General features: G+C 34.6%; 1 protein-coding gene across 1 annotated transcript in view; it reads right to left on the bottom strand.

Annotated features, from left to right (window-relative positions):
• The window catches only part of LOC140434554 (SANT and BTB domain regulator of class switch recombination), a 90710-nt gene extending 84339 nt beyond the window's left edge, over nucleotides 1-6371 (bottom strand). Inside the window, exon 1 of the mRNA XM_072522903.1 lies at nucleotides 6091-6371. Within this exon, the coding sequence (XP_072379004.1) occupies nucleotides 6091-6219 (129 nt within the window). The 5' untranslated portion in view covers nucleotides 6220-6371. The remainder of the gene's footprint in view (nucleotides 1-6090) is intronic.
• Between the last annotated feature and the right edge of the window lie 9613 nt (nucleotides 6372-15984).

Genomic DNA, 15984 nt, shown 5'->3' with positions numbered 1-15984 from the left:
AGACTTTGATTTTTACTTTGAGTCGTCTGAGTTTGTGGTGTCTGGCGCCATGACCATTCTTTTTTTTTTCCCGTGATCTTTAGTTCGTGGTTATTTTTTTTGTGTAAACTTACGGATCAACGTGGAATGTTAGGCCAGTACACTTAGTTATTGATACTTTAATTTTATGGAAAAAAATTTTGACTAAAATTTTTTTTTCCCGACTAGTAGGGGAATGTAACAGTCGTTACTTTTATTACAATTTGTATTTAAATAATAAACAATTTATATGAAAATAATTTCAGAGATGTAGTATGGGTTGCCTAACTTTAAGTGTTCATTTGCCCATTAAGTGTGTATTGTTAATAATTTAAGTTGTCACTCTGTTCTAATTTGGTACCATTGCGAACCAAAAGAGATGACAGGAGATTAAGGGAGGTGGAAATTGGCTCTTCTTGGTTAATTAACTGTGAATTAAAATTCACTTTTGATCTATAGTTTGAAGTGGTACATACACAGGTGGCAGTTAGCGAAAGAAAATCCAATTAATGCATAGAATTTCCTTCACTTCAAGAAGTTAAATATTCTAAGTATAACCGTAACCAATTTAATTGACGGTATTTTCGCAAACTCGGGAGGTGAAGTGAGATTTCTAGCACGGAATTGATTAGCTATCTGGTAAATAATAATTTTTTATATTATAAACATTAGAGTATTTTATCTATATCCTATTATTCAGATTCATTATTTCATATTTTAATATAGTATTTTGTCCAAGGCCATTATATTTTTACTCTATGTGAAGCAAGGTCACGCTACATCCGATTGGATGGGTTTTTTTTATCTACCATAATTATCTTTTTGCTCCGGTTTCTTATGCTGAAAGAAACTTTCCTCACTTCTTCTTTGATTTCTTTTTATCAATATTGAGATTAGAAGTAACGGGGAATTGTTTTCAGCCACCTACCATGGAATTATAAATTTCCCTCAGAACATCCGAGGGAGAGTACCACTTCAACTCTATTAGAATCAGGGTCATTGGGACAAGCCAGGGAGTATTGTCTACTCCACCCTCATTTTTTCTCCAGCCTGCACCTAGAGGTAGGGCAGGACAGCCATCATCGAACTAAGCCAATTAGCACCAGCTTCGTGCTAATTTCGGACCTCAAGGAGGACTTCGCTGGGACACCGAAACCATTCGGGAGTATCCTTCCAGACAGCTGTAGGAGGACAGTTGGTTTTTAATTCAGAACTATATATATATATATATATATATATATCTTGTTTCACCAGTTCTAGTTTTTTTTATAACATATATATATATTAATTAATATAACTCCCCTTGGTGTAAGGTATCGGTAAGTTTGAGCTCAAATTCTGCCCAGAGATTATCTTCCATTGTTTTTTTGTATTAACCATTTATTTCATTATTAACTTTAATTATTTTATTATTTGTTTAGTTAACTAATTTTTTATATTTCATCTTGCGTTATTAACTCCGGTTATTATCCCTTCAGGATAATATACCGTTTCAATTGTTTAACTTGGCTTGTTCCCATTTATATATATTATTTTTGTTTGTATGTGCATTTAGAGTTGTTTAACAATATTGTTGGTCATATTGTAGGTTAGTATGATATAGTTACTTGGCTATACGTTATCCCAACGTTAGCATTATTTTGTTTAAGGTTGTTTTTAACCTAGATGTAGGTTGTACACTCTATATCAGAGTTATTCTGTCTATTTTTCAACTTTTTATTATAGTTGTTTTCAACCTTTTTTTTTTAAAATATTATATTGTGAAATTTTCATATACTTTTTGGTAACTTAGAGATTGTCAGAATCTAAGAAGTTATATTTAATAAACTTGAATTTGTTTTGCATATAATTTTTTTTATTAATATTTCCTTACCTTTTTACATTTACAGCATTTTTGTTTATTAAATCAACTTTAATTAATATTAGCAGTATACGATACCTGGAAGAGTGACTGTTACTCTTTTTAGAGTATTATCCCTCTTCTGGCGCCCTCAATTTGTTTTCTTTGTTAATTTTCATTATATCTATTTATTTTTCATATCTTCTTTTCTATCCATCATACATATTTTCCTGATTTACTGTCTTTAAAAGGCATGCAAATTGGCCGTATCCATCCTTGAGTTTCTAGTGGTCATTCTCTTGCCTACATTGCTAGCCTAGCCACATTCCGTTCAATATTTTTTTTTCATACTTCTTTACTTAATTGTTATCTATTTTATCCCATATATATAGACCACTCTTCTTATACCTCTCTCCTCCTACACACCCCAGTATTTTGGTACAACATGATGAAGAAACTACAAGAAGAATATATCAAGGCTGGCCTAGATATTAACCTCGCGAAAACAGAGTACCTATCTACAAGTGAAGAAGACATAGAAGATCTACAGATTGATGACAACGTAACAATCAAAGGAAAGGATAAATTCAAATACCTGGGGTTTATAATCACGAAAAAGGCAACAACAGAGGAAGAAATTACACAAAGATTAGGACAAATAAGAACAGCAATCCGACAACTTAACTCAGTATGGTGGGATAGACACCTAAATATGAAGACAAAAACGCAGATTTATAAAACATTAGTGCGAAAGTATTATGACACATGGGGCTGAAAATTGGATCATAAACAAGAAAAACAGCAGTAAGATAGTAGCAACAGAGATGGAATGCCTGCGAAGATGCTGCAGAGTAACAAGAATGGATAGGAGAAGTAATGACGAAATAAAGCAAAGAACATCAATAGAAACAGATATACTAACATATATAGAACAAAAAAGACTAAAGTGGTATGGACATGTAAGAAGAACTAGCGGCAGCAGATGGATAAAGAGAATAACCGAATGGAGCCCCATAGGAAGGAGGAAAAGAGGACGACCCCGAAAATCCTGAAGGAACGAAGTAGACGACGCCTTGAGTAAGAGAGGACTCCATTATGCAGTAGATGAACTTGCAAAAACACATGATATCTATTGATTTTGTGCTTCTTCCACCCTACCACTACCAACTAAATCCTATTGAACTGATATGGACACAAGTTAAAAGATAAATATGTCACTCTTCAATCCTGACTCCCCGGACGGAGTGTAGAGGTCATCGTGATGTCGTGTATTGTTCGTCTCTGTCAATGGTCATTTCTTGTAACTCATGCGTAGGTCTTTTGCACATGTCTGTAATTTAATCGTTCCATCTTGTTGGGAATATTCCTCGTGATCTTCGGTTTTCTACCTTTCCTTGGATGTAAGTCCAAGTCTTTCCATGTTTTCTGTGTCTGCTCTCATATCATGTCCAAAGTATTTTAATTGTTAAAGATAAATATAGCTCGACATAATGCAATATTTACATTAAAAGATATACAAGCAGTTTTAGAAAGCTCCCTATCACATATGACCAAGAAGAAAGAAGAAGAAAACATGGAATTTGGGATGTTGGTAATAAAGTGTCACCGGTAATAATATCAGAATAATGACTTATCAAGTGAAGATAGTGATTCAGAAACTTTCATGTTTCTTGATCTTGGAGAGTACACTGAATTGTGTATAGCTAAAATCATTGGTTAGGTTAGGATTTAAATCCATGTCCATTCATAAGAATAAAAACGGTTCTTTTAATGTTTTTAAATCATCGCGTCACCATAGAAACAAAATTTTGACATTTGACAAAAAATTATACTTTATTTTGTTTACTTGCAACAGTTTTGTTGCGTTTTTTATTGCATTTACGATAGTTTGCACGTTTATACTGATAAATTCAGATCACTGTTCACTAGTGCTTCAATTGTGCTAGTTCAATATTGCCAAAGGCCATTATGCTCTTACGAAATATCGTCAGACTGGAAAATACACTAGAAAACCAGGATCAGTCAGGAAAAGGTGCAGATATCAACGTGATGAACGTTTTTCTAAAAATTTTCGGATTACGGAACCGCTCTTTAACGTCAAATGTTCTCTCTAGTAGTTTGTTGGAAGCTCAAGAAACTCATATTTCTTCACGAACTGTTAGAAGAACTGCATGAAAGTGGTTTACGTTCTCGTAGGCCAGTAGCATGCCCTACATAATGTAGGCTACATTAACAGCAGCTTATCGAGACAACAGGATGAAATTTATAAATGATCACAGAGACTGGACTGCAATGGAGTGTGGTAATGTTTTCTAATGAGTCCCGTTTTTGCTTACGATCTCCAGACGGATGCGAACGTGTATGGAGGAGACCCGGAGAACCCGAAAAGAATTGAATCTTTTAATGACAGATATTCTTTTAATTTTTTATTTTATATTTAATAATATTTTGTTAGTTATTTTTTATGCAGTTTTTAATTTTAACCTGCTTAGAGTAAATATATGATAACTAGAAACAAATTAATCGAGAGTAATGAATCGATGTCAAGAACCACTATTCTACGACGCTACCCGTCACGAAGCTATCTTGTGGCGCTAGTTCCGTGACTATTTTGTGAAATTTAGTGGTAATTATGGTATAATTACAGGTTATTATATAAACAGTCTATTCCACGCATTTACGACTGTTTTGGATTATCGCGACAACTAATATTTTATTGTGCAGTGTGCAACATAAGAAGTACGGAAGTAAATTGCTCTAATAATTATTCCAATAAAAAGGATCTAGTGTCAGTTTGACATAATTTAGTACTAATTGTAATTTTAAAGAGTGTGTTTATGTATTGAAGACAAAAATGCAGAGACGTCTTTTAGATGTGGATAATTTTATACTTATTTAATCTACATGCTTATTCTACTGCTGAGAAAACCAATGGGGGCCCTTTGCTAGCAGTTCTATTTGTTCATAAGCGTGTGTGTGATGCACTGTGTACTAGTGAAACAAAACTAGCTAACTAGCAAAACAAGTAAGTTTTGCAAAAGGCAAAAAGTGGACAAAGTGAACAAAATGTCGCACAATACAAACTTCGCCGACACCCAAAGACTATAGATCTTCCCGAAGGTTGCAAATTTCAAATCTGTGAGACTATATTATATAAAATGCGTGAAAAGAAAGAACACGTTTCTTTAGATTCAGTGTTTCAGGAATTAAAAGAAAGAAATGTATTTGAAATTTCCAGATTAACTCTCTGGAGAGTTTTGAGACAGATTGTGTTTAAGTTTAAAAAGGAAGACAATAGAAAGACTTTGTGTGAAAGAGCTAGCTTTGTCGTTCACAAAGGAATAGAATTTTTAAGAAATTATAACAAATTTAAAAAATAAATTGGAATTTGGCAGGACGAGAGGATAAGATCCATAAAACACATCGATACCGAGGAAAAGAGACATATTATAGTGCATGCAGGTGGAAAATCTGGTTTTATTGATGGAGCCGATCTTGTCTTTTCATCAAAATCAAAATCGGTCCACTATCATGACAATATAAATATGGAGGTAGTGAACTAGTTGAAAGAAAAACTGTGGCCAAGTTTACATGAACCATCTCGTATAGTATTGGATAGTACTCCGTACCATTCAGAAATTTTAAAAAAGCAACCAACAAACGCTTGGACCATCTCAGTGACGATGCAGTCTTGGAAACACGGTAACAAGTATTGGATACTGCTAGTCCTGAAATTTGGGAAAAAAGTGTAAAAAATGTGAAAACTTAAGTGAAGAATAGTGGATTTGTGAAGGTCTCATCGAAGCAGTTAATTCTGTTATAATTTACTATCAGAATGAGGATAGCGACGACGCTGATTATGACTGTGAATCTGATGGTGGAAAATAGGTTTAGGAGAATAGGCAAATTCCTAATTTTGTTTTATTTTGTACTAATTAAATATTCTACTAAATAAATGTACACAATTTTATCACATAACCGTATTTTAAAAATTGGGAGAATTTACCATTGTACAATTCAGCACATTCGACTATAATTTAAATCGATACTTTCATACCGAATTCAAAACAGTCATATTCATGGAGTAGACTTTAATTATAATTACTTTTATCACAATAAAAACATATAAATATTATTCTGTCCCTCGATGTATAATATTATAACGTATCTTATTTGCTTTTTTACTGTGTGTATTAACAAACTTTATAATTAAATTATTTAAAAAAACTTACTTGATAAGCAGTTCTTAGGAAGTTTAAAAATTCTTTAATAGAAATCTCAGATGTAGGCATTGTATTTGTTTTCGACTTTGATTCCATTAAGCTTGCATTCAGCGATCTAGCTTCCGAATCAGATTCCATGTTTTCGCTTATTGATCAAACTTTCAGAGAAAGAACTAATGCGAATTAAATAAACATGAAAAAATTTAACACAATTTTTTTCTAATATGTAGTTATATTTTTGAAGTAAAAATCAAAACTCAAATTTTGAAAGTTATAAAATTTGGGCACATCGCAAGTTGTCAAATTATAAAATATATCTTCTTTTTTATACATCAAATATCAAGGTTGTGCGGCTCAGAAGATAAACACAGTTGATTGTATTTTTTTTTTTAAATGTATCCAGCAATAAGAAAGGTATATTCATTTCTATAAGCTAAAGATCTGTTGATTACTAAGTGATTAAATAACATAGATCAATACCATTTGTTGCAACTTAATTTAACTATTTACATTTAAATTACTTAGAGTTAGTGGATGGTTTAAACTAGTTCAATTGGTCACAACTTTTTGAGTATTTTGTTAATTACTTGTGCAATTAGTCCCATAACGGGTTGGAATGGATTTCTGCGGTGTCACGATGTTTAAGGGTTTTTTGTGGATTTCTTCTTGTACTGTCCATCCGTGGAGGTCTGTATGCAGTGTGTGGTTTGTTTCATACCTGGGAGCATCTACAATTTGTCATAGTATCTTGGATTGGCACATTTGGATGATCGCAATGTTAGATTCCGAGCCACACCCCACAGTTCATCATCATCATTCTGGCTTTACAACCCTGCGCGGGTCCTAGCCTCCTCAAGAATTTCTCTCCAGTCGTCCCTATCCATCGCCTTTCTCCGCCAAGCACATATTCCCATATTTCTCATGTCTTCGATGTTATCAAGGAACCTTGTTCTGGGTTTTCCTCTTCTTCTCTGGCCAATGGGTCTATCAAGGAGCGTTTTTCAAGCTGGGTCATTCTGTTCCTTTCGCATTACATGCCCTATCCACCTCAGACGTCTTATCTTAATATGTTTTACGATATCAGGTTCCTGGTAGATTCTATAAAGTTCGAAGTTGTATCGTCTCTTCTCCACACTCCATTGTCATTCAGTGCTCCATAGATTCGCCCTAGTAGTTTTCTTTTTGAAATATCCTAACATGTTTTCATTATTTTTTGTTAGAGTCCAGGTCTCTGAACCATATGTTAGGACTGGGCGTATTATTGTTTTGTAGAGTTTTATTTTTGTACTTCTCGTAGGATTTGTGGTTGCGTGCTTATATATACTTCGTTTTGTTGGTGTTTATTATTAAACCATTTGTGTAGATGATTCTTTTAATGGTACATACGCCTCTCGTACAGCGTTTTCCATTCTCCCAACAATATTGATATCATCAGCATAGGCCAGGATTTGCACTGATTTTTTACATATTGAAAGAGTGGTTGCGTTTTGTGACATAAGTATTACTTTTTCCCGAGCCAGATTTAACAGTATACAGGAGAGAGGGTCTCCCTAACGCATCCCGTTATTTGTTTTAAAAGGTTCAGACAGTTCCCCCTGAATTCGTACTTTACATTCAACTTTTTCAAGAGTTAGTTTTGTTAAATTTACCTGATTTAAACTGATCTCCACAATCACAGTGGTCTGTTAGTGAGTCCAGCACAGACCACTAATAACATCATACGAAAGCTTTTCTTCCTTACATCAAAGATGTCACTGACAAAATTCTTAAATCAAGAGAAGTAAAGACAATATTTCTCCCCTACAAAAACTTTTATCTCTTGTCCGATTAATCAAAGACAACATTCCAAATGAACAATACGGAGTTTATAAAATCCCTTGTGCAGACTGCCCCAGATCTTATATAGACCAAACAAATCGTAGAGTCCAAAATAGGATTTATGAGCATTCCATTTCTGTTCACAATTCCGATTCAATTTCAGCTCTAGGTCAAAACTATCTTCATACAGGTCACAAAATTGATTTTGAAAACTCCAGAACCATAGCCCCCAGCCGCTTCTATAAACCAAGAATTATCCGAGAAGCCATAGAAATTGCAAAAAAGGGAAATTGTTTCAATAAAAGAGATGATGGCATCGGGTTACCTTCGACATGGAGACCTCTAATAAAGAAAATATCGGCGGCTCCACCCTCCAATCAAAATCTTGCTGTCAGAAATGTTCGCGCCAACCTCCACCCAAACCACGTCACCATCGACGGTATAAATGACCGTACGCTGTTTTTAGTAGCAATAGTGCATTGATTAGTGATAAGTGCAGTAGTGTCGGGGGGCTCGGGAGACTGAGAACTCGGAAGCCCTGAAAAAGACATCAAAGACGATGTCGAAAGTTTGGCGCATGGTAATCGACGCAGTTCAACCCGGAATATTAGTCTCAAAGAAAATATAGATAAAAATTAAATTCGCCAGAGCTGGATTTATGACCATGAGAAACTACTTTGCAAACCAAAATTGGCCATATTAATAAGACTGAATCTTATTGGTTAATAGAATAAGTTGGTCGACAAAAACAACCAACGTAGAACATTTATTAAGGATGAATACTAACCCACATCTGTTGAAGATCATCAAATTTAGGAAAACCTAGAAGAAATCGTGGCTCAGGAATATCAGGAATACAAGATACGTGTACCAGAACTAAAAGAAACGCTCTAATACACCAAGTCCGATTCAATTTCAGCTCTAGGTCAAAACTATCTTCATACAGGTCACTGACACAAGACTTGCAATACTGGTCGTCAACCTCAATAGAGATCATACGATATAATATAATAAGAATAAATTAGGTAAGGTCATATTATATTAACAATCCTTGTTTTCATTGTTTCTCCATCTTACATTAAGTAAGCATATCAGCGTCTCTTTTTCGCAGGGTGAGAGAGTGAGCAGATGTAATGCGCTAGAGAGGGACAGATCGAACAACCGCAAGAGATCTTGTCGTCAATATGCGCGGCCGATATGCTCGGTTTATGTTAACATATACGTCTATGGGTAAGGTATGGGTCGCTCCGTGACTACAGGTGTAAGGCCGATGATCAGTTTGAGTGACCTGGCCCTCTTTGTCTTTCTGTCATACGCGCCTGATCTAGAAAACTTATATCAAAATCATAGACATTATAAAAATCTTACTATGTATATGACTATGTCATCAGATGCCACCAATCACGCATCTCGATGTGCATCGCCCTTCCTTCTGGAACAAATAATTAAATTTAATTGGTCGAGAAATGAAAAAGTTTCATATAAAAGTTAATTTATCTTTAAATATGGGACATTTTTCGGATCTCAGTCAGTGTGTGTTTTACCCGTGTAGGGTAGCTCCCTAGAGCACTTTGCTCGAAGGGCTCTGAATCTTTCTAAGACTCTGAAACTGAGTTTTTTTCTTCTTAGAAAGAATGTGTTTTATTTCCACCACCTAATAAAACCACAATGGCATTGTCTCTTCAAGATAATGCCACAATAAGAGCGTACCGGCCAACTACGCAATATAACACCATATTGCGCAATAGTTGGACGAATTAATAAACATGGGAACTTGCACCAAGTTGCAATCAGTTTTTCATACGTTTATTAATTACACCGGAGACGACAACTAATATTCGACTGACTTGACTCTAGCGGTAGAAAACGTGAAATAGCCGGTGAAAATATAGTACGGGACGTAGGGTTGTGTTTTGTAATTTGTTAAGTTGTAATTTTTGTCGAAAAGTTAAAGATGGCGAAGATATTGAGCAAAAACGGTTCTCGTTTAAACTCAAGATGGCGGCTAATTTCGTACAGCTCAAAAGGACAGAAAATGATAGTTGTTTTCGTTTAATTTACACTACCATTAATCCTCCCTAAGGGTTATAATAATAAAATTTGAGGTAGACTGCCATACAAGGTCAAATGCCAACACGACTGGACCATTAACTGCTTAACACTTTATCCCGAGTATGCTCGACCAAACAATTTTTAACAAAAATTTATTGACCTGAGACATCTCGCGCTGAATGTTGACTGAACAGTAGCAAACCGTTTTAAATAGTGGCAAAAAAATATTTTAAAACGTGTTAACTCTAACTCGTCTATTTTGTTGTCGCTGCATTATACCCGATGGTGGGGAAACTTGCTGTGCCAAGCCACCACCGACCACGCTGAGCGCAGTGGTACGGATAGCTAACGGTAACTATTTAGTATATGTCTGATCATTGAAAAAGGGTGTATCGCAGTTTGTTTCTTTTATTTACGAATACTGTGAGGCATTCATGGAGGGTGATAGTGAAGACGAATATTATCAGTACGAAAGTAGTGGATCCGAATATAATATAAGCCGTTCATGATAGTGATACTGAACAGCAGCACGTGAATCTTCTTCTTCACGTGCCATCTCCGCGAAGGAGGTTGGCAATCATCATGGCTATTCTGATCTTAGATGCTGCTGCTCTGAATAGTTCAATTGATGTGCATTCGTACTATTCCCTCAAGTTACGCAACCATGAGATTCTTCTTCCTACACTTCTCTTGCCCTGGATTTTCCCTTGTATAATCAATTGAAGTAGGTTGTATCTCTCATTTAGCATAACATGCCCCAGGTATTGCAGCTTTCGTGCCTTGATGGTTTCCAATACTTCCATTCTTTTGTTGATTCTTCTCATGACTTCGTCGTTTGTTACATGCTCGGTCCATGATATCTTCAGGATTCTTCTATACACCCACATTTCAAATGCTTCCAACTTTTTAGCAGTCGACGCGTTAAGTATCCATGCTTCTATCCCATAAAGCAGAGTCGAGAAAATATAACACCTTGCCAGCCATATAACTCTCAAGTCCAATTTTAGTTCTCTTGCACAAAGTACCTTTCTCATTTTATTGAAGGTTGTACGTGCTTTCTCTATTCGAACTTTGATTTCTTTGGAGTAATCGTTTGTGTGATTAATTATTGTGATAAGATAGTGGTAGTTTTCAACTTGTTCTAAAGCAGTACCGTTAATTGTCAGGCTTTCACCATTATTTTGGGTTTTTGATATCCTCATAAATTTGGTTTTCTTGGTGTTTATTGATAGTCCATATTCTTCTCCATACTCAACTATCTTGTTCATTAGCTTTTGGAGGTCTTGCAGGTTGTCCGTTATTATGATAGTATCGTCCGCATATCTAATGTTGTTGGTGTTCCATTGACCTTGATTCCTGCTGTTTCTCCCTCAAGAGCTCTTTTCATAATTTCTTCAGAGTATGCATTGAATAGTAGTGGTGACAATACACACCCCTGTCGCACTCCTCTTTTAACTTCGAACTCTTCTGATGTGTGTTCATTAATGCGTACGTGTGCCTGCTGTTTATAATATAGATTTGTTATAATTCGAAGGTCATTGTGTTGTAGTTGTTTTGCTTTGAGGATGTCCATTAGCTCTTTGTGGCGGACTTTGTCGAAAGCTTTGTTGTAGTCTATGAAACAGACGTACATATCTTGGTTCACATCCAAGCATCTCTGGATTAGTACGTTGAATGCAAATAGAGCTTCACGGGAACCTACGCCATTACGGAATCCAAATTGAGTTTCTTCAATATCCATATCAAGTGTTTTGTAAATGCGTTTATGAATGATCTTTAAAAACAATTTAAGTGTGTGAGACATCAGGCTTATGGTACAGTGGTCGGTGCATTCTCTAGCATTTTTCTTTTTTGGGAGACAGATGAATGTTGAGGTCAACCATTCGTTGGGTATGTCACCCGATTGATAAATTTTCTTAAAAAGCTTTAAGAGGACATCAATGTACTCATTTTCTATTATTTTAAAGATATCAATAGGCAGTTGATCTGCCCCCGGGCTTTTTCCGTTTCTGGTGTTCTTTAGTGCATACAGTATTTCTTCCTTTGTAATTTCTACACTTGTTTCTCTGTCCTCAAAAGTCAAGTCTTGTGGGTTTCCTCTTTCGTCGTCGAAGAGCTCTTCCATATACACTTCCCATCGTTTTAGTTTTTCGTCGGTCGTTATCATAGTATTTCCATTTTTATCTAAAAGAGTTGTGTTGTGGTTTCTTTTTTGCAATCCTGCCATTTCTTTAACCTTTTTACACGTGAATTGTGTGAAATAAATATTTTATCGCCACCGCCGCCACCAACTAGATTTCCGTTTCATGGGAAATCTTCTATAAAATTTGAAATTCCTGAGTCAAACAACGTCTTACAATTCTTCAATAAATTCGTTAAGGATAGTATTATTGCTCACATTACCAACGAAACCAATCGGTATGCGGAACAAATAACTAGAAATGCTCCAGCTACGTCGAAAGGATTACATTGGAGGGAAACTACAGATGCTGAAATACGTGTTTTCCTTGGTTTAGTAATTCTACAGAGCATCATAAAAAAGCCGGATCAACAACTGTATTGGTCAAAACAATCCACAATATCAACTCTATTTTTCAGAGAAGAAATAAAAAAATATTTACATTTTTCTAATACCGAAGAATATAAACCAAACGAGCATCAAAATCCTAAACTAAATAAAATTTTACCTATTTATGAAAACTTTTCAAAAAAATTTAGGAAGTGATATTCTCTCGATCGTGACGTTACAATAAACGAAATTATACAAAGGACGACTTGGATGAAAACAATACATTCCGCTCAAGAGAGCTCGATTGGGCATAAAAAGTTATATGTAGTGTTAGTCTAAAAGCGGTTATGTTTGATCATTTATTAATATATAGGTACCGGCAAAGGAACTGTTATCAACCAAAATTATACAACGTACGGATTTACATCGCAAATTGTACTATCTCTTATGGAGCCGCTATTCGACTTAGACCATTACCTTTATAACTGACATCTTTTATTCTTCTCCTCAACTATCTGATTACAAAAAAAAAACCGACACTTATATAAAAGCGCAAAAGCTAATAATAAAAGAAATGCCACCACTCATGCACACAAAAAAAGTCCCAAAAGGAAATATCATTGGTTATCAACGTGGAAAATTATTAGCATTACGATGGCGAGATAAAATTATGCTTTCCACTGTCCATAACACAGATACTATAGTTTAAAAAAAACGAAACGAAGAATGGGTAAAACCAATAGTAGTCAATGACTACAATAATTCAACAATCGGAGGAGTTGACCAGCATATCAGCGATTACCCTATAACCAGAAAACGTGGAAAGGTATACTACAAGAAAATATTCTACCATCTGATAGAGTTATGTCTTTGGAACTCTTATTTGTTATACAAGAAAAATGGAAGACAATACACACCATTACAATTTCGCATGAATGTGATTGAAAACGATATTTAAAACCCATCACTCCAGTATAATCGTGCCAAAAACTGGTCGCGCTAGACCGAATGTAGCGCCTCTTCGTTTATCTAATAGACATTTCCCAGAATTTGTTCCTCCAACGCAGAAGAAAAATAATTTGACACGTCAATGTGCAATGTGTAGCAGAAAAAGAGTTCGAAAAGAAACGAGATATGTGTCCTAACTGTCAAGTGCCATTATGTGTTGTGCCATGCTTCAAAGACTATCACACTAAATCAAATATATAAAATATACCTATGCTTTTATTGGCAAACAACGTTTTTAGCACTTAATTTTCCTGTGACGAGATATCTCGTGATAATAATTTTGGTTTTTTTAAAGGGTTCATTTTTTCTTTAATATGTCTTATTTTATATTTTTTTGTTAATTTACATTTTGCATTACTTTTATATATTAAAATATGCCAATAAAAAAATTGTTACATTTTCACAGATTTTTTCAAATTAATTCGTAAGGCAAGCGGTTAATACAATTTTTTTATGTCTTTCAGATGACGTTACATCTAACTCATGCTTATATGATGCCGCAGGTGCGGCGACTGATGCCCATTTTGCTTACTATCGAACACTATTTAACTGCTACAAATAAAATTTGTTGGGTATAAAATTTCTACGAAAGAGTGCCCCGCGTTACACTATTTTGCTCACTATCACTATGCCTTGCCTATTCTTATTATGTCTATGATAGTACACAGTGGCGGCTTTTGGGGGTAGGCAGGATAGGCCGGGCCTACCCAATTGTTTTAAGAGCTTTAAAATTGAAAAACAAATTCAAAAATTATGTTAATGCATGTAAATAACTTTTAAATGTTCTAAATCACTCAATACAGTAGCGTCCGTTAGAATAACTATGTTATTATATTACCACAGAAAGCATCGAATCGTATTCAGGCATTTTAAATATCATTAATAGGCCCGATCGGAACTGGCCGACCCAGCTCACATAAGATCCCCGTACAAAAAGCGTTTGAAGTTAAGTAGCTTGCCGGACAACGATTTATATTGTCGTGTTTATGCTTGCTGTTTAGGCACCAGACGATCGGGCATACGCCGACCATCGTTGTCACTTGTAACGTAATTATCGAATTGTAATATAAATTTTCTTTTAAATTATGATAAAAAAATTTGTAACATAATCTATAATTGTAACATATTTTTAAACAAACCTTAGAAACAAACAACACAATTGCAACTCCCACACAAAAAACAGCGGATGTGGCAGTCCAGTGGGACTGCCGGTAGAAGTTACACTTCTGTACACGCATTCGCCGTTACAAATTTATTTGGGAGTCAATCTGCACAATCATTACATATGTAATGCTATAGGTAAGAAATAGCAGAAAGAGAAACAGAATTAATAACAACTTACTAACAATTAATAAACAACATTTGACGTGTAATAGGAGTATAGTAAATGAAGGATTGAATCAATATTTTGATGAAAATGTATATTTTTATTTTCATATATGTATGAAAGAAGTTGACTGCAAAATTTTTTTTACACATACTCTGCAGTAAAATTCATTGTTTATTTTGTTATTAATAAAATAAAAATACAATACAATACACTGCAACATAATTCAATATAATAATACAATACAAATTAAAATGCAATAATAAGTATTTAAAAATGACAATAATATACATAAAAAAAATACACTTGAATACAGTGCAACATAATTCAATATAATAATACAATACAAATTAAAATGCAATATTCATAAGTATTTAAAAATGACAATAATATACATAACTTTTCTACTTACGCATATGTTTAATTTACCATGTAATAATATTAATAAAAAGTCCTCCCCGACTGGGAATCGAACCCCGGTCTCCCGCGTGACAGGCTGGGATACTGACTACTATACTACCGAGGACATGACACAAACGTATTTCAAAATTGACAGTTCTGGGTCATACAATGATTTATTGAGATTATTATTTTGAAATACAAAAGACTAATATAATTATGAACATTTAATAAATAATACAAAACATATCATATAAATAATAATATTAATAAATATTTTATTATATATATAATGTTATATGTATATATATATATATATATATATATATATATATATATATATATTAAATATATATACAAAAGGAACATTTTTATATTCGAGAGAGGAAGAGAGAGAAAATATATCTTCTGTCTCTCTCTTACTCATTATCTTACATATGTAATGATTTCACTCCCATACAAATTTCCAACGTGGAGCGCGCGTATAGAAGTATAACTTCAAAAAGGAAATATGTATTACACACACTGGCCGCTACAAAAATTTTTTTGGGGAGGTCATGGATCTTGAGGGTGATTACTTTTCTCTGATGCAAGGTCACTTTAAGTCTTACCACCAATAGGATAAGTGGGTTTTCAAACATTTTTATCGGGGGGAGGGGGGATGGTCCTGACTCCACGACACCTCCCTCTGGATCCGCCACTGATTACACATAGCTATATGTAATTTGCTGGCTTGGCCTACCCAAAGTTTTACCACACCAGCCGCCACTGATAGTACATGAGCAGATAA

Source organism: Diabrotica undecimpunctata, chromosome 2, assembly GCF_040954645.1.
Source record: "Diabrotica undecimpunctata isolate CICGRU chromosome 2, icDiaUnde3, whole genome shotgun sequence".
NCBI lineage: Eukaryota > Metazoa > Arthropoda > Insecta > Coleoptera > Chrysomelidae > Diabrotica > Diabrotica undecimpunctata.
The sequence above is the reverse complement of the archived record's forward strand: the minus strand, read 5'-3'. Positions and strand labels throughout refer to the sequence as shown.